Source organism: Chelonia mydas, chromosome 1 (assembly GCF_015237465.2).
Source record: "Chelonia mydas isolate rCheMyd1 chromosome 1, rCheMyd1.pri.v2, whole genome shotgun sequence".
Lineage (NCBI taxonomy): Eukaryota > Metazoa > Chordata > Testudines > Cheloniidae > Chelonia > Chelonia mydas.
In genome coordinates this window covers 5,497,440-5,521,104 of record NC_057849.1, presented here as the reverse complement: position 1 = coordinate 5,521,104, position 23,665 = coordinate 5,497,440, and the positions used below count along the sequence as shown (strand labels likewise).

The window sequence follows — 23,665 nt, the reverse complement described above, 5'->3', positions numbered from 1 at the left end:
AACAAAACTGCAGCCCAAGGCCAGTGCACACAAACAAGCTCTCTGCTGCCAAACAGCCAGAAGCCTGTATCTCAACCCCGGCCAGCCGAGAGAGAGGAAAACTAAGCCAGACAGAAATGAAGGCGTTGCAAAACTAGTAAAATTGCAAAGGTTAGTAAGTTAAAAAACAACAGTCTTGCGACCCTGAAACCAGTGTGTTTTGGGGAAACTAAGAGAGTCACGGAAGGCTGGTTCAGACTGGTACTGAGAGCACGGGGGACAAAGGTCCCTGGACAAAAATGCCCCCGGAAGAACCCAGGGCTTAAATCCCTCCCAAAAGCTGAAGCAAGTCGGAAATTTACAGCGAACCCTAGACAACCTGTGCACAGGGCAGAACTCTCCTCTACCCTTTCCCTCTTCTTCTTCTTACATTACACCCAGGCTTGGCCATCCTTGGGTTGTGCGTGTGTAAGTATGAAAGTGGGTTAGGGCACTTTCTTCCTCCCTCTGAGTGACGTGGGGCACACCCAGAACTCACCACTGTTATTTGGTTAATAAAGCTTTAAACTTAGTCACTTGGTCTGCTCCTTCATCTCCTCCCCTAAAGATCCTTTGGCCTCAGCCTAGTCACCCAAGCAAATTGGTAACATAAATCTGTCACAATAAGGTATACATTTTTTATCGGTGAGAGTAATTAACCACTGGAACAATTTACGAAGGGTCTTGGTGGATTCTTCATCACTGAAAATTTTTAAATCGAGGTTGGATGTTTCTCTAAAAGATCTGCTCTAGGAATAATTTTGGGGAAATTCTCAGGCCTGTGTTATACATGTCCTCAGGAGTCAGTTGGAGGCATTTTGCCTGCAAGCTCGTGCCTGAGCTTACAGAAGGCATTTTTTTCTGTTCATGACCGTGTTGAATTTACCCTAAGGGGAGAAATTTTCATGTGACTGTGGCATCTTGGTAATGTTACACTAGGTGTATATTTCACAAGGATGAGGGATCCCATGAGGCACTACATGGATGAACATTTTAGGTGAGAAAAATAATGATTTGACCCCATACAATTTCCATACAGCAGAATGTATGTACAACCCTCGCCATAAATGACTTACAGAGCTGGCTAGAAACTGTTCCCAGAGCATCCTGAGTTTAACATCTCTGTCCCGGTGGCCCATTGTTTCAGGCAGCTGCCAGTGTATCCTGCACATGGCAGCTGTATTTATCTAGGTCCTCACATGTCCCAGAGTGATCCACTCTCATTATACAATGTGTAAACTTCTCAGCTTGTGAGTTGTTCCTGTGTAGCAGTCCCCAAAGCAGCAAGCATTCTGTATAGATGCACCAAGAGCGATAGCACAGGTACCTTGGCATTTGCCACTCTCTGTGTGAGATTTCTCACTGGAGAGACACACTCACTGATCTCCCCCTCAACCCCCAGCCAAGGGAGCAGGTGTGACAGAAGACACCTCACTCCCTGCAGAGGAAGAGCTGTGGGGAGCGTGGGGCAGCTTGGAGATTGTGTGAGCCAGGGATGACTGTGGAGCCTGGAGAAGACACTGGCGACCAGGGTGCTGCTGGAATCGGGGTAGCCTGGGATAGGGAAGGAGAGTATCGACAGGGGGTCACAATATGATGGGAGATTGAACCAACTGAGGAGCAAAGATCAATGGTTCTTTCCACTGGTGAAATGCCAATAATCACAAAGAAAAACTGAATTTCAGTAGCTCTTCCTGCCTGTCCATTTCCACCCCACTCCCTGCCCCCACAACCTCCAGCGCTGCCTGCTTCTCTGTGTACATCCCCGGGCCTGCCCCCCAACCCTCTGCACTGCCCACTTTTCTGTGTAAACCCCTCTGCCTACCCCAACAAATCCCATTACTGCCTCCTTCTTTGTGTACACCACCTGCCTGCCTCCACAATCTCCATTGCTCCCTGATTGTCCAAGTACACACCTTGTGTGCTCCCTCAACCTCTCGCACTGCTCACCTGTCCATGTATGTTCCTGGATTGCACAGCTCCCACCCCTGCCACACAGTGATACCCCTCATTCAGGATCAAAACAAGGTGCCAGACCCCACAGCAACAGCTCACAGAAATATCTCCTCATACGAGGTTAATCTCAGGGTCTGCCTGCACCAGGGAAAAGGGTGAGATCAGCCTGAACTGCCTTTCCAGGGCCCCCAGCAGCAGCTTAGCCTGTGCAGGGAAAGAGAGAGAGACAGACCTGGCAGGAGGGAGAGAAGACGTAGAGACTAAAAGGAGCCAGCATGAGTAACTCTTCCTCAAAATGACACAAAGCTTTAACATATTGCAGCCCATTAGAAACATAGAAACATTTTCCTGAGCTGTTTTTCCATGCTGGCAATTGCTCATGTTCCCACGAGTCTGTAGTGGGATTGCTCATGAGAGGAGGGATGGTCTGGATGGGGGATGCTGTCACAGACAATCTGCTACAGCATGGTCCATGTTATGTTACAGTCTGAGACACCCCCCTGTCTCCTGAGGCCTTGTTATGCCTCTTCGGTCTGTGCATTAGGCAGGGTGCCCAGTCTGTATTTTGCCCATTCACCACTGTGATGTGGACACAGGACCCCCACATACACACACAGTACATTCCTGGACCTCCCTTGGTGTGATTTCCAACCCCTCCTGGTTTCCTCTAAGCCAGAAACATGTTTTTATTTTTACTGCCTTTTGGTGCTTCTCGTCTTCTCCAGAACTGGATATGCAGGGGCATGGAGAGAGCAGACCCCTCTCTCTCCCTTAAATAAAATGTTAGCCTAATTGTTTTGAGACTTTAAGCCTGTGAGTTTGAGATTTCAGAAACTTTCCTCTCCTGTCAGCTCTCCTATAGTACAAACGAGCTCACCCATCCTTAGAGACCATGGGATGACTCCAGTTGAAGTCACTGGAGGCTCATGGTCCATGCAACTCAGACAGTTTATTTAAGTTTCTACATGTGGATTTACGGTGATCCCAATGGGGACCAAGATTTCACCCTTAGTGTTTAACTTTCGGCTCTGAGCTGTGATAATTACAGCATCGGGTCCTGCTACAGAGAGTGCCTTTCTGCTACTGTGCTGAGAGAGTCTGAAGGAAACCCCCAGTTTATGTGGCATTCTCAGATCTGTCATGAAAGGTGGGGATTTGAAAATGCATGGGCCCTGATTTTGCTCTCAGGGAAGCCACTTTCAATCTGGAGTGACCCTGTGAAGGCAGAATGTGACAGCAAATTCTGGCCAATGTGTGGCCCATTCTTGTTGTGAACCCTCGGGTAACACAAATATCTCTGCATAGGCTCTGGCTCTACTCCCTAACAGTGCAGTGAAATTGCTGAATTGGAAAGCTTGAACGAACTAGAGGAAAAAACAAAAAAAAAAGGAAGCTACTGAGACAGATAGAAGGACACAGTAAGACACAAGGAACTGATCTTAAAAACAAATATTTGTGTAAATTATTTCCAATACATTGATAGTTCCAATTTTATCAGGTAAATCCCTTGGTGATTCTGACAATACAACACGGTTCAAGTCACCGTGCTGGAGAATTCCTGTTCAGATGGTTCGAACGGCGAACAGCAGAGAGGCTAACAGAGGGAGTTTGCCTGGGATCTGTCTGAGAGGAGGTATGCTAAGGGCTGCACTAGGGAGGCTGTGTTGGCAAGTACCTGAGTGTCTATTGTGGGGACAGTTTGACAGTTTGACCATGTGCTTGATTGGTGGTTTGTTTGAAAAGTGTGAATTGGGAGTGCTTTGTTCCAGGTAAGCCTTGAGTGGGCCTTACTGTTATAAAAAGCCAGTCAGCTGCGAACCAGCTGAGCGGCGAACAGCAGAGCGACTAACAGAGGGAGTTTGCCTGGGAAGAAAGCCCACTGAAGCTTACATCTTGCCGGCTTCTCTGAGTAGTTTCTACAACTCCTGAGGAAGCTCGGAGAAGGAAGGTAATATGGATGGGGAGCATTCAGCTGTTGTGACCTGCACTGGATGTACCATGTTTGTCTTCCTTCCACAGGACAGAAGCGACTTTGTCTGTACAAAGTGCAAGCTGGTCTCCACATTGGAAGAGAAGGTTCATGGTCTGGAGAAACAAGTATCGACCCTGTGTTGCATAAGAGAAACTGAAGATTTCCTGGACAGACGTCAGGATATGCTTCTATGGGCACAATGTTCTGAAGATTCAGAGCAGGCTGCGCAGCGGGGACAGGAGGACGGTGAATAAATTTGGCAGCATGTGACCTCCAGAAGAAGAAAGGGGAATGTCCATGTACCAGCAGTGCAGATACAGGTAAGCAACCATTTTCATGTTCTCTCCACAGGTACTAATGTGGAGAGTGGACTAGATGATACATCTGAGGGAAGGGAACAGAAGGAGACTCCGCTGATTGGAAGGCATGAGATGCACTGTCCTGGGGATGGGGGTTCCATGACCACCACTCCGAAGGGGAGGAGGCGGGTGGTGGTGGTTTGGGACTCTCTCCTCTGGGGGACTGAGTCATCTATCTGCCACCCCGACCGGTTAAACCGAGAAGTCTGCTGCTTGCCAGAAGCTAGGATTCACGATGTGACAGAGAGACTGCCGAGACTCATCAAGCCCTCGGATTGCTACCCCTTCCTAGGCCTGGGTAGAGACCGCCTAATCGTGGAAGTCAACGAATGGCTACGCAGGTGGTGTTGGAGAGAAGACTTTGCATTTTTTGACCATGGGATGGTGTTCCAAGAAGGAGGAGTGCTAGGCAGAGACGGGCTCCACCTAACGAAGAGAGGGAAGAGCATCTTCGCAAGCAGGATGGCTAACCTAGGGAGGAGGGCTTTAAACTAGGTTCACCGGGGGAAGGAGACCAAAGTCCTGAGGAAAGTGGGGACATGGGATACCGGGAGGAAGCACGAGGAGGAGAGCACGAGAGGGGAGGGCTCCTGCCTCATACTAAGAAAGCAGGACAAACATCAACTTATCTCAAGTGCCTATACACAAATGCAAGAAGCCTGGGAAACAAGTAGGGACAACTGGAAGTCCTGGCAAAGACAAGGAATTATGATGTGATTGGAATAACAGAAACTTGGTGGGAAAACTCACATGACTGGAGTACTGTCATGGATGGATATAAACTGTTCAGGAAGGACAGGCAGGGCAGAAAAGGTCGGGGAGTGGCATTATATGTAAGAGAGCAGTATGACTGCTCAGACTTCCTGTATGAAACTGCAGAAAAACCTGAGAGTCTCTGGATTAAGTTTAGAAGTGTGAGCAACAAGGGTGATGTCGTGGTGGGAGTCTGTTAGAGACGACCGGACCAGGGGGATGAGGTGGACGAGGCTTTCTTCCGGCAACTAACAGAAGTTACTAGATCGCACGCCCTGGTTTTCATGGGAGACTTCAATCACCCTGATATCTGCTGGGAAAGCAATACAGCAGTGCACAGACAATCCAGGAAGATTTTGGAAAGTGTAGGGGACAATTTCCTGGTGCAAGTGCTGGAGGAACCAACTAGGAGCAGTGCTCTTCTTGACCTGCTGCACACAAACCGGAAGCATTAGTAGGGGAAGCAAAAGTGGATGGGAACCAGGGAGGCAGTGACCATGGGATGGTCGAGTTCAGGATCCTGGCACAGGGAAGAAAGGAGAGCAGCAGAATACAGACCCTGGACTTCAGAAAAGCAGACTTTGACAACCTCAGGGAACTGATGGGCAAGATACCCCGGGAGAATAACATGAGGGGGAAAGGAGTCCAGGAGAGCTGGCTGTATTTTAAAGAATCTTTACTGAGGTTACAGGGACAAACCAGCCCGATGTGTGGAAAGAATAGTAAATATGGCAGGCGACCAGCTTGGCTTCACAGTGAAATCCTTGCTGATCTTAAACACAAAAAAGAAGCTTACAAGAAGTGGAAGATTGGACAAATGACCAGGGAAGAGTATAAAAATATTGCTCGGGCATGCAGGAGTGAAATCAGGAAGGCCAAATCACACCTGGAGTTGCAGCTAGCAAGAGATGTTAAGAGTAACAAGAAGGGTTCCTTCAGGTATGTTAGCAACAAGAAGAAAGTCAAGGAAAGTGTGGGGCCCTTACTGAATCAGGGAGGCAACCTCATGACAGAGGATGTGGAAAAAGCTAATGTACTCAATGCTTTTTTTGTCTCTGTCTTCACGAAGAAGGTCAGTTCCCAGACTACTGCACTGGGCAGCATAGCATGGGGAGGAGATAACCAGCCCTCTGTGAAGAAAGAAGTGGTTTGGGACTATTTAGAAAAGCTGGACTAGCACAAGTCCATGGGGCCAGATGCTCTGCATCTGAGAGTGCTAAAGGAGTTGGCGGATGTGATTGCAGAGCCATTGGCCATTATCTTTGAAAACTCATGGCGATCCGGGGAAGTCCCGGACAACTGGAATAAGGCTAATATAGTGCCCATCTTTAAAAAAGGGAAGAAGGAGGATCCTGGGAACTACAAGCCAGTCAGCCTCACCTCAGTCCCTGAAAAAATCATGGAGCAGGTCCTCAAGGAATCAATTCTGAAGTACTTAGAGGAGAGGAAAGTGATCAGGAACAGTCAGCATAGATTCACCAAGGGCAGGTCATGCCTGACTAATGTAATTGCCTTCTATGATGAGATAACTGGCTCTGTGGATGAGGGGAAAGCGGTGGATGTGTTGTTCCTTGACTTTAGCAAAGCTTTTGATACAGTCTCCCACAGTATTCTTGCCAGCAAGTTAAAGAAGTATGGGCTGGATGAATGGACTATAAGGTGGATAGAAAGCTGGCTAGATTGTCGGGCTCAACGGGTAGTGATCAATGGCTCCATGTCTAGTTGGCAGCCGGTATCAAGTGGAGTGCCCCAGGGGTTGGTCCTCAGGCCAGTTTTGTTCAATATCTTCATTAATGATCTGGAGGATGGTGTGGATTGCACCCTCAGCAAGTTTCCAGATGACACTAAACTGGGAGGAGTGGTAGATATGCTGGAGGGATAGGATACAGAGAGCCCGAGACAAATTAGAGGATTGGTCCAAAAGAAATCTGATGAGGTTCAACAAGGACAAGTGCAGAGTCCTGCACTTAGGATGGAAGAATCCCATGCACCGCTACAGACTAGGGACCAAATGGCTAGGCAGCAGTTCTGCAGAAAAGGACCTAGGGGTTACAGTGGACGAGAAGCTGGATATCAGTCAACAGTGTGCCATTGCTGCCAAGAAGGCCAATGGCATTTTGGGATGTTTAAGTAGGGGCATAGCCAGCAGGTCGAGGGTGTCATAAATATAAAGGGAAGGATAAACCCCTTTAAAATCCCTCCTGGCCAGAGGAAAAATCCTCTCACCTGTAAAGGGTTAAGAAGCTAAAGGTAACCTCGCTGGCACCTGACCAAAATGACCAATGAGGAGACAAGATACTTTCAAAAGCTGGGAGGAGGGAGAAAAACAAAGGGTCTGTGTCTGTCTGTATACTGCTTTTGCTGGGGACAAAATGGAATGGAGTCTTAGAACTTTTAGTAAGTAATCTAGCTAGGTATGTGTTAGATTATGATTTCTTTAAATGGCTGAGAAAAGAAATGTGCTGAATAGAATGATTATTCCTGTCTGTGTGTCTTTTTTGTAACTTAAGGTTTTGCCTAGAGGGATTCTCTATGTTTTGAATCTAATTCCCCTGTAAGGTATCTACCATCCTGATTTTACAGAGGTGATTCCTTTATTTCTATTAAAAGTCTTCTTGTAAGAAAACTGAATGCTTTTTCATTGTTCTAAGATCCAAGGGTTTGGGTCTGTGGTCACCTATGCAAATTGGTGAGGATTTTTACCAAACCTTCCCCAGGAAGTGGGGTGCAAGGGTTGGGAGGATTTTGGGGGGAAAGATGTGTCCAAACTACGTTTCCCAGTAAACCCAGATAAAGTTTGGTGGTGGCAGTGGAAGTCCAAGGGAAAAGGGTAAAATAGTTTGTACCTTGGGGAAGTTTTAACCTAAGCTGGTAAAAGTAAGCTCAGGAGGTTTTCATGCAGGTCCCCACATCTGTACCCTAGAGTTCAGAGTGGGGAAGGAACCTTGACAGAGGGACATGATTACTCCCCACTATTCAACATTGGTAAGGCCTCATCTGGAGTATTGTGTCCAGTTTTGGGCCCCACACTACAAAAAGGATGTGGAAAAATTGGAAAACATCTAGCAGAGGGCAACAAAAATGATTAGGGGACTGGAAGACATAGAATCATAGAATCATAGAATATCAGGGTTGGAAGGGACCCCAGAAGGTCATCTAGTCCAACCCCCTGCTCAAAGCAGGACCAAGTCCCAGTTAAATCATCCCAGCCAGGGCTTTGTCAAGCCTGACCTTAAAAACCTCTAAGGAAGGAGATTCTACCACCTCCCTAGGTAACGCATTCCAGTGTTTCACCACCCTCTTAGTGAAAAAGTTTTTCCTAATATCCAATCTAAACCTCCCCCATTGCAACTTGAGACCATTACTCCTCGTTCTGTCATCTGCTACCATTGAGAACAGTCTAGAGCCATCCTCTTTGGAACCCCCTTTCAGGTAGTTGAAAGCAGCTATCAAATCCCCCCTCATTCTTCTCTTCTGCAGACTAAACAATCCCAGCTCCCTCAGCCTCTCCTCATAAGTCATGTGCTCTAGACCCCTAATCATTTTTGTTGCCCTTCGCTGGACTCTTTCCAATTTATCCACATCCTTCTTGTAGTGTGGGGCCCAAAACTGGACACAGTACTCCAGATGAGGCCTCACCAGTGTCGAATAGAGGGGAACGATCACGTCCCTCGATCTGCTCGCTATGCCCCTACTTATACATCCCAAAATGCCATTGGCCTTCTTGGCAACAAGGGCACACTGCTGACTCATATCCAGCTTCTCGTCCACTGTCACCCCTAGGTCCTTTTCCGCAGAACTGCTGCCTAGCCATTCGGTCCCTAGTCTGTAGCGGTGCATTGGATTCTTCCATCCTAAGTGCAGGACCCTGCACTTATCCTTATTGAACCTCATTAGATTTCTTTTGGCCCAATCCTCCAATTTGTCTAGGTCCTTCTGTATCCTATCCCTCCCCTCCAGCGTATCTACCACTCCTCCCAGTTTAGTATCATCCGCAAATTTGCTGAGAGTGCAATCCACACCATCCTCCAGATCATTTATGAAGATATTGAACAAAACGGGCCCCAGGACCGACCCCTGGGGCACTCCACTTGACACCGGCTGCCAACTAGACATGGAGCCATTGATCACTACCCGTTGAGCCCGACAATCTAGCCAGCTTTCTACCCACCTTATAGTGCATTCATCCAGCCCATACTTCCTTAACTTGCTGACAAGAATGCTGTGGGAGACCGTGTCAAAAGCTTTGCTAAAGTCAAGAAACAATACATCCACTGCTTTCCCTTCATCCACAGAACCAGTAATCTCATCATAAAAGGCGATTAGATTAGTCAGGCATGACCTTCCCTTGGTGAATCCATGCTGACTGTTCCTGATCACTTTCCTCTCCTCTAAGTGCTTCAGGATTGATTCTTTGAGGACCTGCTCCATGATTTTTCCAGGGACTGAGGTGAGGCTGACTGGCCTGTAGTTCCCAGGATCCTCCTTCTTCCCTTTTTTAAAGATGGGCACTACATTAGCCTTTTTCCATGATTTATGAGGAGAGGGTGAGGGAACTGGGATTGTTTAATCTGCGGAAGAGAAGAATGAGGGGGTATCTGATAGCTGCTTTCAACTACCTGAAGGGGGTTCCAAAGAGGATGGATCTAGACTTTTCTCAGTGGTAGCAGATGACAGAATGAGGAGTAATGGTCTCAAGTTGCAGCAGGGGAGGTTTAGGTTGGATATTAGGAAACACTATTTCACTAGGAGGGTGGTGAAGCACTGGAATGGGTTCCCTAGGGAGGTGGTGGAATCTCCTTCCTTAGAAGTTTTTCAGGTCAGGCTTGACAAAGCCCTGGCTGGGATGATTTAGTTGAGGATTGGTCCTGCTTTGAGCAGGGGGTTGGACTAGATAACCTCCTGAGGTCCCCTCCACCCTGATATTCTATGACTTGAACCCTAGAACCCTTTGCACAAACTTCAGGGCAGAAACAGACAACTCACCACAATCCCGCTCAGCAGAGCGAGGAAATTTCTGTACAGTGACAAGAAGGGAAAGTCCTGAGAATCAGTGAATGAATCTCACGTCTGACATTCAGAGTGCTGAACAGCAACTATTATGATTCCCCTGTACAGTCCCTGTGGACTCTCAGGTTGGCAGGACTCCCAGACAATTCACTCAGCTCCATGAGCAGTGGGAAGAGCAGACAATACTCCCTGGAGAACTTCAGCTTGAGAACCGTCCCCGGGAGTGAAGAAATGATTTGCCGAAACCAGGGGATCAGACAGTCAGAGCAAACTGAATCTTGCAAACTGTTCAGGCTAGCAACTGATGGTGGCTTTCTTTTCTGTGTTCATTGTACTGCCATCTGCATTACATATGGGAATACTGCCAGAAGATATGGGGGAAAACACTTCAATTAATAGTAGCAGTGTAACACGGCATACACCCCGCGCAATTGTAATTTCCAGTCCATCAAAAGTCACAGCCACCCTGTGGAGGCCATATGTCTTGATCTTGAATTGATGCAAACCAAAGAGCGTGGAAAATACTTTCTTCTCCCAGGATTCTGGCATCAAAGGTGTCTGCCAGTATCAATCTGTGAGGTCTAAAGTGGCAGCAAAAACTGTTCTAATAGTTCATCTACTCTCTGGCATAGTAAAAGAACTATTGTCAGGCTCAACAGGTAGTGATCAATGACTGGATGTATAGTTGTCAGCCGGTATCAAGTGGAGTACTCCAGGGGTCAGTCCTAGGGCCGGTTATGTTCAACACCTTTATTAATGATATGAATGATGGAGTGGATTGCACCCTCAGCAAGTTCACAGATGACACTAAGCTGGGGGGTGAGGTAGATACACTGGAGGGTATGGAATTAGTAGGAGCATTGTCCGCAGATCGAGGGATGTGATTATTCCCCTCTATCTGGCACTGATGAGGCCACATCTGGAGTATTGCATTCAGTTTTGGGCCCTGCTACAGAAAGGATGTGGACAAATTGGAGACAGTCCAGCGGAGGGCAACAGAAATGATCACTGGTCTGGGGCACATGACTTATGAGGAGAGGCTGAGGGAGCTGGGTTTGTTTAGTCTACAGAAGAGAAGAGTGAGGTGGGATTTGACAATGGCCTTCAGCTACCTGAAGGGGGGTTCCAAAGAAGATGGAGCTTGGCTGTTCTCAGTGGTGGCAGATGACCAAACAAGGAGTAATGGTCTCAAATTGCAGTAGGGGAGGTTTAGGTTGATATTAGGAAACACTTTTTCTCTACAAGGGTGGTGAAGCACTGGAATGGGTTACCTAGGGAGGTGGTGGAATCTCCATCCTTAGAGATTTTTAAGGCCCAGTTTGGCAAAGCCCTGGCTTGGATGATTTAGTGGATGTTGGTCCTGCTTTGAGCAGGAGGTTGGACTAGAAGACCTCCTGAGGTCTCTTCCAACCCTAATCTTCCATGATTCTATGATTCTATGATCATTATCAGTTGAGCCCGATGATCTAGCCAGCTTTCTATCTACCTTATTTTCCATTCTTCCAAGCCATACTTTTTTAACTTGCTGGCAAGAATACTGTGGCAGACCGTATCAAAAGCTTTGCTAAAGTCAAGATATATCATGTCCACCGCTTTCCTCATATCCACAAAGCCAGTTATCTCATCGTAGAAGGCAATCAGGTTGGTTAGGCATGACTTGCCCTTGGTGAATCCATGTTGACTGTTCCTGATCACCTTCCTCTTCTTCAAGTGCTTCAAAATGGATTATTTGAGGGCCTGCTTCATGATTTTTCCAGGGACTGAGGTGAGACTGAAAGGTCTGTAGTTTCCCGAATTCTCCTTCTTCTCTTTTTTAAAGATGGGCACTATATTTGCTTTTTCCAATTGTTCTTGACCTCCCCTGATTGCCATGAATTTTCAAAGATAATGGCCAATAGCTCTGTAATCACATCAGCCAATTTCCTCAGCACCCTCAGATGGAGCCATAAACTTGTGCATGTCCAGCTTTTCTAAATAGTCCTTAACCTGCTTTTTCACCACTGAGGTCTGCCCACCTCCTCCCAATACTGTGCTGTCCAGAACAGCAGTATGGTAGCTGACTTTGTCTGTGAAGACTGAGGCAAAAAAAGCATTGAGTACTTCAGCTTTTTCCACACCATCTGTCACTGTTTTGCCTCCCCGCATTCAGGAGGCATCCCACACTTTCCCTGTCCTTCTTCTTGTTGCTAACATACTTGTAGAAACCCTTCTTGTTACCCTTCACGTCCCTTGCTAGCTGTAACTCAAATTGTGGCTTGGCCTTCCTGATTACACTCCAGCATTCTCTCACAAGATTTTTATACTCCTCCCTAGTCATCTGTCCAAATTTCCACTTCTTATAAACTTCCTTTTTGAGTTTAATCTCACTGAAGATCTCACTGTTAAGCCAAGCTGGCCACCTGCCATATTTGCTATTCTTTCTGCACTTTGGAATGGTTTTGTCCTTCCCTCTCAGTATGGCTTCTTTAAAATACAGCCAGGTTTTCTGGACTCCTTTCCCCTCATATTAGCCTGCCAGATGATCCATCAGTTCCCTAAGGGTGTCAAAGTCTGCTTTTCTGAAGTCCAGGGTCCAATTTTCCTACTCTCCTTTCTTCCTTTTGTGAGGATCCTGAACTCGATCATCTCATGGTCACTGCTGCCCAGGTTGCCTCCCACTTCTACTTCCCCTACCAATTCTTCCCTGTTTGTGAGCAGCAAGTCAAGAGGAGATGGGCCCTAGTTGGTTCCTCCAGCACTTGCACCAGGAATTTGTCCCCAACATTCTCCAAAAACTTCGTGGATTGTCCGTGCACTGCTATATTGCTCTGTCAGCAGATGTCAGGGTAATTGAAGTCCCCCATTAGAACCAGGGCATTTATTCTGGAAACTTTAGTTAAGTGTACGAAGAAAGCCTCATCTACCTCATCCTCCTGGTCCTGTGGTGTATAGAACATGCCCACCAAGACATCACCCTTGTTGCTCTCGCTTCTAAACGTAACCCAAAGACTCTCAACAGGCTTTTCTCCTGTTTCATACTGGAGCTCTGAGCAATCATACTGCTCCCTTACATACAGTGCAACTCCTCCACCTTTTCTCCCCTGCCTGTCCTTCCTGAACAGTTTATACACATCTATGACAGTGCTCCAGTCATGTGAGCTACCCGACCAAGTCTCTGTTATGTCAGAAACTTCAGTTCTGCCAGGACTTCCAATCTTCCCAGGCTTCTTGTGTTCATGTACAAGCACCTAGGTAACTAGCTGATTGCCCTACTTTCTCAGTATGATTCAGGAGGCCTCCCCTGTTGTACACTCATCCTTGTGTTTCCTCCCACTTATCCACTTAGCTCTGGGCTTAGTTGTCCATCCCCCGGCAAACCTAGTTTAAATCCTAGTTTAAAGATGAATGCTGTCAAGGTTCCTTCCCCACTCTGAACTCTAGGGTAAAGATGTGGGGACCTGCATGAAAACCTCCTAAGCTTACTTTTACCAGCTTAGGTTAAAACTTCCCCAAGGTACAAACTATTTTACCCTTGGACTTCCACTGCCACCACCAAACTTTATCTGGGTTCCTGAAAAAAAGTAGTTTGGAAACATCTTTCCCCCCAAAATCCTCCCAACCCTTGCACCCCACTTCCTGGGAAAGGTTTGGTAAAAATCCTCACCAATTTGCATAGGTGACCACAGACCCAAACCCTTGGATCTTAGAACAATGAAAAAGCATTCAGTTTCCTTACAAGAAGACTTTTAATAGAAGTAAAATGAAATCACCTCTGTAAAATCAGGATGGTAGATACCTTACAGGGGAATTAGATTCAAACATAGAGAATCCCTCTAGGCAAAACCTTAAGTTACAAAAAAGACACACAGACAGGAATATTCATTCTATTCAGCACAGCTATTTTCTCAGGCATTTAAAGAAATCATAATCTAACACGTACCTAGCTAGATTACTTACTAAGTTCTAAGACTCCATTCCTGTTCTGTCCCCGGCAAAAGCAGCATACAGACAGACACAGACCCTTTGTTTTTCTCCCTCCCCCCAGCTTTTGAAAGTATCTTGTCTCCTCATTGGTCATTTTGGTCAGGTGCCAGCGAGGTTACCTTTAGCTTCTTAACCCTTTACAGGTGAGAGGATTTTTCCTCTGTCCAGGAGGGATTTTAAAGAGATTTACCCTTCCCTTTATATTTATGACAAATGCTTCCCTCTCAGGATGTCCCTTCAGCAGGCCCTCCCTTCCCTCACGGAGGGAACCTTGGGCAGTTGGGTGATTCTGTCTCTCTCAGCTAATCTCCCCTACAGATGTCAGTAGCAGCTCTGCTCTCCTACCTGGTCTGCCACAAAACAAGCTGCTCCCCTGCCTTTTTGCCTTTCTCAAACACTTCTCTTCAGATTTGATTTGTCTGACCCATTTTCTGATCATTTACTTGCTGAATGTTTGGTTTCTTTGAACTCAATTTTAAATTAGCTACAAGTTCAGTGTCTCTGGGAAGTAGTACTGCTGCATTGTACAGGTCTGTGTCTTTTGACCGTGGCAGTTTTGAAACAGCATTTACCATTTCCACAATCTTTCTTTGAAGCACAATGGAAAAAAAAAAACAACTAAAATTTTCCATTAATTTCTTTAATGCTGAAGGGTTGTAAATTCGTCAGTATTTTTGCACAGGCGAATCATTTCGGGGGGTGCCTTCATTGTGTTTAAATACTGAATCTGAGAGGAAGCTTCCTTGACCAAGCTTTCATTTGTAATGAAATATGTTCAAGAGGCCAAATAAAAAATGTCAGGTTTACTGCTCTCACCCCATAATAAAATAGTACAGGAAAAATGTTTAATATGATACCAGTCTCTGGGATGCCATCTCATAGAGTAATAAGATGTTAGGTGTGAGGAACTTCTCGGACTGTGAACTTCCACAATGCTAAGCTCAACCAAACTGGGACAGAGCACCCATGATTAACAAGGAGATGTCATTTCTCCATCTTGTCATACAGGTTTAAAGTCCGTGCCCCCAGCGATCATCTTCTGCAGGTGTATTTGCCCATTTTGTCACGAAGCTCTTTGGTTTTGACCCCATAAATGATAGGGTTGAGCATGGGGGGAATGAGGAAGTAGAGGTTGGCAAAGATGATGCGAACATGGGGAGTGATGCCTTGACCAAACCGGTGTGTCAGAATGGAGAAGAGGGAGAGAGTACAAGAAATCAGCATCACAAAGATGTGGGCTGTGCATGTGTTCAGGGCTTTCTGGTAGGATTTCTTGGAGGATATTCTGAGGACAGCCCTGATAATCAGACCATAGGACAGGGCAACGAGCATCAGGTCTAACCCGACGACTACAAAGGCAACCACCAAGCCGTATATCCTGTTGACTGTGGTGTCCCCACATGACATCTTCACCACAGCCATGTGGTCACAGTAAGTGTGGGGGATAATGCGATTGGCACAGAATGGCAGCCTGCTCAGGAGCAAGGGCAGTGGAAGAATGAAGAGAAAAGATCTTATGAAACCCACAAGCCCTAGCTTAGCTATTCGTGCATTGGTGAGGATGGTGGCATATCTGAGAGGGTTACATATGGCAACGTAGCGATCGAAGGCCATTGTCACAAGGACGGCTGAGTGCATAGCAGAAACCACATGAAGTAAGAACATCTGGGCGAGGCAGCCACCCTCAGTAATGCCTTTCAAATTGAACCAAAATATACACAGTGCCTTTGGCACGATGGATGTAGATGTGCCGATGTCCGTGAGTGCCAGCATGCAGAGCAACAGGAACATCGGCTTGTGCAGGGTCTGCTCTTTGCCTACAACAAACAGAATCATGAAATTTCCCAACAGGCCAATAATGTAGAACGTAGAAAAAGGAATGGAAATCCAGACATGAGCAGCTTCCAAACCAGGGATTCCCGTTAACATGAATGTTGAAGGGTCAGAGGGGGTGAAGTTGAGAGCTGCCATGAGGTGGTGGATGCATCAGTTGGGCTAAGAAATGGTCTAGGTTCCTGTGAAGGGAGAGAAGGACACTGAGAAAATAGTAAGGAAATATTTTATAGTTATTAAACATCTAGAATGGGGGGTCATAGTAAAGTCCAAAGAAGTCCCCAGAGGGAGCTAATGAATCCAGGTGAATGGGCAGCATGATGGCAGATGAATTTCAATGTCAAAAACAGCAACTTGTATGCCCATTGGAGGGAAATGGTTGAAGTCTTCAAACACCTGGGAAGATTCTAATTTAATTGTATGAACTCAGGACAGAGACCTGGGTGTCATGGTACACAGCTCTGGGAAACCCTGTTCACAGTTCAATCATGGACAGAGACTAAGCAAAACGTTGGGATCCAAGGGGAGTGGGATGGGAAATTATGCAGAAAATACAATGCCATGAGATCAATGTTTCATCATCCTCTGGAATCCTCTGTGTAGTACTGGGCACCGCACCCTTCTCACAAAGGATATTGCAGAATTAGAGGGGTTCAGACAAGGGCAACGAGAATGAGAATGGGCCTGGGGAAACTCTCATACAGAGAGAGGTTGAAAAGATTGGGATTGTTACCTATACAATACTGACTGGTAGAGAGTAGTATAGATTGAGAATGTGATCTGCCTGTTTCATAACACAAGAAGACTTTGAATTAAAATGAAACTTGGCAAATTCAAACCGATTAAAAAAGAATGCTTTCTTCACTCAGTGCCTAATTAGACTGAAGAACTCATTGCCACAATGGGTAGTCGAGGCCGTGAGTTAAGTAAGAATAAGGAAGGGTTTGGACGTTTACCTGGATAGTGAGGCTATCCAGTTACAATAGTTACAGCTAAATAAATATTTTGGAAAGCCTAGATGCCAAAGTGTTTCAGGGCACAAGCTAATCTCTAGCTGTCAGGCATTAGACGACACCTTCACTGCCCACCCGCCATGCATCTACTGTTGGGTTTCTAACATCTTCTTCTGAAGCACTTGGGGCTATCTCTGTCAGACAGAGGACACTGGCCTGGATGGACCATAGGTCTGATCCACAATGCAATTCCTATGTTAGAAAGGAGCCAAGTTCCCCCATGGAAACACATTATCCTGCTGGGCTATGACTTTATGCTCAACAGAATGGGCACGAAGGTCAAAACGGTCTTGATATTTAGGGCTACAGGCCTGCACTTCTGTTATTTCCCTTGTTTCTTTTGGTGAGACACTTTCGTGCAGACACCCAGCTTTGTCTGAGACATAAGTTACAGTTGTTAACTGACACGTGTCAGCAACTCAGCTGCTAACCCTTCTCATGCGTGAACATTGATGAACTTTACAAATTACACAAAAATTGGAGGACTGTAAATAATGAAGTGGTCAGATCACTGTTCAGAGCAATCTGGATTGGTTGGTAAATTGGGTCAAAGGAAACAATATGTGTCCTAATATAGCTATGTAGATATCTACATCTAGGAACAAAGAATGCAGGCAATGCTTACACGATGGGGGATTCTCATCTCATAGGAAGTGTAATGACTCTGGACAAGATTTGGCGGCGTGAAGGGCTAATTAGCTAAACATGAGCTCCCTCTGTGACCCTGTGGCCAAAAGAGCCAATGAGATCCTGGGATGACAATGAGGAGAATCTCAAAGAGATGTAGAAAAGTTATTTTACCTCTATATTTGCCACTGGTGCGACTGCTGCTGGAGCCTTTGTCCAGTTCTGATGTCCACAATAAAAGATGGATGCTGATATGGTGAAGAGGGACAGAGAAGAGTCACAAGAATTAGTAAAAGAATAGAAAACTTCCCTTATAGTTTCAGAGTAACAGCCGTGTTAGTCTGTATTCGCAAAAAGAAAAGGAGTACTTGTGGCACCTTAGAGACTAACCAATTTATTTGAGCATGAGCTTTCGTGAGCTACAGATCACTTCATCGGATGCAACCGATGAAGTGAGCTGTAGCTCACGAAAGCTCATGCTCAAATAAATTGGTTAGTCTCTAAGGTGCCACAAGTACTCCTTTTCTTTTTCCTTTATAGTGATATACTCCAATCTCTTTAGTTTAACAAAGATGGTAAAGGGGTGACTTGATAGCAGTCTATAAGTACCTACACGGCGAGCACCTATTTCAGAATAGGCTTTTCAGCCTAGCATAGCATGATACAAATTGAGTGTAAATTGAAGTTAAAGAAATTATAACTGGAAATAAGGCGTACATTGCTTAAACAGTGAGAGTAAGCATTGAAACAATATACCAAGGGTCTTGGCAGATTCTCCATTACAGAGAATTTTTTTATTAAGGGTTGGATGTTTCTCTAAAATAGCTGCTCTAGGAACAATATTGGGGAAATTCTCTGGCTTGTACTCGACAGGAAGTCAGATCAGATGATCACAGTGGTCCCTTGGAATCTATGAACGTGGCCCCAGGAGTCACCTGGATGCATTTTGCCTACAAGCTTGTGCCTGAGTTTACTGATGGCATTTTTTTCTATTCATGACCATGTTTAATTTAACCCTAGTGGGAGAAGTTCTCATGTGACTATAGTGCCTTGAAAATGTTTTACTGGGTGTGTATTTAACAAGGCTGAGGGATCCCACGACGCACTATATGGATGAACATTTTAGGTGAGAAAAAAATGACTTCAGCCCATGAACTCTAGTACAACCCTTGCCATTAATGGCTAACAGAGCTGGCTAGCAAATGGTCCCAGAGCATCCTGGGTTTAATGTCTGTGTGTTAGTAGCCCACTGTTTCAATCAGCTGCCAGTGATACCTGCATGTGGCAGCTTTATTTATCTAGGCCCTCACATGTCCCAGAGTTGCCCGCTCTCATTATATAATGTGCATACTTCTCAGCTTCCAAATTGTCCCTGTGTACCAATCCTTCACTTACCAGGCAGAGTTTATGGGTATAACAAGAAAAGCCACACAGGTGCCTGACTTTGCGTTTTCTACTCCTGAGATTTCTCACCTGTCAGGGTTCCCTCCCCACTCTGAGCTCTAGGGTACAGGTATGGGGACCCCCATGAAAGACACCCTCTGCTTATTTTCTCTAAGCTTAGGGTAAAACTTCCCGAAGGCACAAACTTTTTGCCCTTGGAGGGTATGCTGCCACCACCAAATTATTTAACAAAGAATCAGGGAAAGGACCACTTGGAGTTCCTATTCCCCCAAAATATCCCACCAAGCCCTTACATCCTCTTTCCTGGAGAGGCTTAAGAATAATATCCTTACCAATTGGTTACAAAGTAATCACAGAGCCAGATCCCTGGGTCTTAGGACAATAGAGAAATCAGTCAGGCTCTTAAAAGAAACCAAACTTTATTAGAAAGAAAAAAGGTAGAAGAAGCATCTCTGTAAAATTAGAAGGGAAGCTAATCTCACAGGACAATCAGATTTAAAACACAGAGGATTTCCCTCTGGGCAAAAACTTTAAAGTTACAAAAAGAAAACCAGGAATACACCTTCCTCTCAGCACAGAGAGAATCACAAGCCAAAACAAAAGTAAACTAACACATTTTCTTGCTAGTACTTACTAATTCTAATGGAGTTGGATTGCTTGCTTTCTTGATCTCTCTCCAGCAAGCACACAGAACAGACAGACAAAAACCTTCCCCCCACTTCCCCAGATTTGAAAGTATCTTGTCCCCTTATTGGTCCTTTGGTCAGGTGCCAGCGGGGTTACCTGAGCTTCTTAACCCGTTACAGGTAAAAGGATATTGTGCCTCTGGCCAGGAGGGATTTTACAGTACCGTATACAGGAAGGTTGTTACCCTTCCCTTTATATTTATGACATCACCAATGAGACAAGTCACTGATTACCATCAAGCCAAGGGAGTAGGAGTGATGAGAGGCACCTCACCCCCTGCAGAGTAAAAGTTGTGGTAAGTGTGGGGTAGTTCAGAGGTTGTTGGAGCAAGGAATGACTGGAAAGTCTGGAGAAGACACGGGTGACCAGCATGCTTTTGGAATCGGGACAGCAAAAAGAGTTGAACACACTAGTTAGATTGATTATGAATTAACGGTTTCTCACCCTGATTGATGATACGAGCCATCTAGGAGATTCTCAAGGCACAAACTGCATTTGCTTTGCAGCTTGCATTTGTGAGGTTTCCATACACAGCCTAGAAATCCCTCTAGCCTGGGTCCAGCACTTCCCCCAATTCACTCTTTGTTCCTCAGGTGTTTCCATGTATCCTCCTGTGTGGGGAGTGAAGAATCACCGATGATGTCACTCTCAGCCTTATATAGCTTTAGCATATGGCAGGAACCCTTTGTTTCAAAACTTGGTTCCTAGACCAGTTTGTGGGTAAATACAGATTCCCCAAGGTGGAGTCCAAATTTATGTGGCCTGGTCATATGCCCTTGTAGAGTCAGAGCATCCATTATTTAAAGGCTGTGTGGAGCGCTCTCAGGAATCCCGAGAGGAGTTTTTCCTAAGGCCAGTTGTTTTCCCTACTAGCTCCTTGCCCTCAATAGGCCCTTCCCAACCAGCTCTTTAGACTGAAAGCCTCTTGCCAAGTGGGCATTAGACAGGTGTAACTGCATTTCAAACACAGATATGTAGTCAATATTTATAACTTCAGACACAAAAATGAAACATGCATGCAAACAGGATAATCATATTCAGAAAATCTTAACTTTTCGTATGACATCTTACATGACCCATCTTGAATTAAATGGACCAAAATTATGCTATAATTATATTGAAATAACATCGTGAAGAATGTGGGGTGCAGTGTCAGTGGTTCTTTCCACCGCTGAAAGGCCTGAAGTTACATAACAACAACAACAACAGTTGGAAACAAAACTGAGTGAAGGTTGGGACACCCAGGCTGCAGTTCTGTGGCTTGCCTGGGCAAAGAGACCTTGAGATGTCCCCAAACACACTAGGGGCCAAGTAAGGTCCCAACACTGGCCTGGGACCAACAATCACAAAGAAAAATTTAGTTTCAGTGCTGACTGCCTGTCTGTGAACATGCTGCTCCCCACCCCCATGATCCCCAGCTCTGTCTCCTGGTCACTGTACACCCCCTGCTTGTCCCCACTGCCCTCAGCACTACCCGATTCCCTGTGTACACCTCCCTCCATGCAGCCAGAACCCCCACCACTGCCTGCCTGTCTATGTGTAAACTGCTTCCCGCCATCATAACCTTCAGTGCTGCCCACCTGCCAGTACACATCCTGCTCCCTTCCCCCAGAACCCCCAATTCTGGCCACTTGTCCATGTATGTTTCCTGTGTTGGCAATTGCTGACATTACCACGAGGCTGTAGTGGGCTTGCACACGGGAGGAGGAATGGTCCAGATTGGGAATTGTATCAGAGACAATCTGCTATAGTGTGGTCCACATTCTGTTGCAGTCTGAGAAATGCTCCTGTCCCAGGAGGCCTCATTACGCCTCCTTTGTCTGTGCATTAGGCAGGATGTCCATTCCCTATTTCACCCAGTTTAAGGATGACGCACCACTGTGATCTGGATACTGCACATTTCCCCCCCCACACACACACACACATACACACACACACACTGTGCGTTCCTGGACCTCCCCCGGTGAGATTTCCAACACCGCCTGGTTTCCTGTAAGCCAGAAACATGCTTTTCTTTTTACTGCCTTCTGGTACTTCTCATCCGCTCAAGAACTAGAGATGCAGGGGCAAAGAAGATTTCAGCAACTCTCCTGTCAGTTCTTCTTTGGTCCAAACAAGCTCAGCTGTCCTTAGAGGCCACGGAATGACTCATTTTGAAGTCACTGCAGGCTCATGGCTTGTGTAAATCAGGCTATTTACTTAGGTCCCTTCACGTGGATTTAGGGTGAACTCCTATCCATGTTGGGAGTTTTACCATTGATCTCAATGGGACCAGATTCTCCCTTAGCGTTTAACTTTTGGCTCTGAGATGCAAAAATCATGGCTTAGGGTTGTGCTTCAGAGAGAGATATTCTGGTAGCGTGCTGAAAGAGTCTGAAGGAAATCCCCAGATTATGTGACATTCTGAGACCGGGCATTTCAAAGAGGGGGACTTCAAAACATGTGTGACCTGATTTTGCTCTCAGGGAGGCCAGTGTCAGTCTGGAGTGATTCTTTGAAGGCAGAATGTGAGAGCAGAATATGGCCAGTGTGCGACCCATTCTTGTTGTGAACCCTCTGATAACACAGATACCCACTGTAGAAGCTTTGGCTGTACTTCCAAACGGGGCAGTGAAGTTGCTGAATTGGAAAACGTGAGCGAACTAGAGGAAAAACCACACTGCCCCAAAAAAGGAAGCTACTGAAACACATAGAAGGACACAGTAAGAGACAAGGAACTGAACTTAAAAACAAATATTTCTCTAAACTTTTTACAATACATTTGTAGTTCTAATTTTACCAGGTAAATCCTTTGGTGTTTCTGAAAATATTAAACAGTTCAAGTCTGCGTGCTGGTGAATCCTGCCCACATGGTTCTTGACATGAACCCTGGAACCCTTCCTGAGCCCTTAGCACTGACTTTAATGCAGAAACAGGCAACTCACCAAAATCCCGTTCAGCAGAGAGAGGAAAGCTCCTTACTGCAACAGGAAGGCAGAGCCCTGAGGGTCAGTGTGTGAATCTCACATGTCTGACATTCGCTGTGCTGCACAGCGACCTTTATGATTCCCCTGTACTGTCCCTGCAGACTCTCAGGTTGGCCTGGACTCCTGGATAATTCCCTGGGCATCATGAGTAGTGGGAAGAGCAGAAAATAGAAATTGGAGAATTTCAGCCTGAGAGCCTCCCCCGGGAGTGAAATGATTCTACGATAACAGGGGCTGAGCTTGTCATGGCAAACTGAGTCTCACAGAATTGATAGAGTGGTCTTGCAGTACTTAAACCCTGGAAAGAAAAGGAAAAGCCAAGGTTTAGATGTATTCATTTAACTATCAGCATTTCCATGCTGCTGCCCATAGTCATAGAATCTGAGCATCTCCTCCTCATTCTCCCAGCTGACGAGCCCTGCCCTGAATCCCTGTGAACATGACATACAATGTAAATGCTTTTCCTTGTTGAACATCTTTGTTTCAAACCCATCTGGTAGCTGCCCTCAAACAGAGGGCAGCCCCGAAGACTGCGGACTGCTAGATTAACTGCACGGGCTATAATTACATTAGGGAGGGTGGAGGGAGAGGTTCAGAGGCAGAGATGTGAATTAGGTGCCCAGTGTCCCTCCATACTGAGTGGGACTTGGGTTGTTAAAAGCATAAAGGCAGTTGGCACCAATTATAATCTTGGCCTTCACAACCTCCTCTGGCAAAAAGTTCCACCTGATAGATCCAACGAGTTCCTGGAGGACAGGTCTGTCAATGGCTGTTATTCAGGAAGGGTAAGGACAGTGTCCGTATCCTCTGTTTGCCAGAGGATGGGTGGCAGAGGACAGACCACTTGATGATTACCTGTTCTGTTCATTTCCTCTGAAGCACGTGGCATTAACCACTGTTGGAAGACAGGATACTGGACTAGATGGACTTTTGGTCTGACCCAGTATGGCCGTTCTTATGACTGGGGGATATGATATGGATCTATAATATATGATACAGATTTATAAAATCATGACAGGCATGGCAAAAGGAAATAAATAAGTGTTATTTACTCCTTCCTATAACACAAGAACTAACACAGTCTTTAAACCACGATTTGAGGAC

The 23,665-nt window shown here is 45.9% G+C and overlaps 1 protein-coding gene across 1 annotated transcript; it reads right to left on the bottom strand.

The window, feature by feature from the left end:
- Positions 1–15,063: 15,063 nt before the first annotated feature.
- Positions 15,064–16,002, bottom strand: LOC102930467 (putative olfactory receptor 52P1). Its single transcript, XM_007072261.2, has one exon. The coding sequence runs from the start codon at positions 16,000–16,002 to the stop codon at positions 15,064–15,066; it is 939 nt and encodes a 312-aa protein (XP_007072323.2).
- Between the last annotated feature and the right edge of the window lie 7,663 nt (positions 16,003–23,665).

What these genes read in the sequence shown, in the direction of transcription:
- LOC102930467 (XM_007072261.2), bottom strand. Translation starts at nt 16,002, where the DNA reads ATGGCAGCTCTCAACTTCACCCCCTCTGACCCTTCAACATTCATGTTA.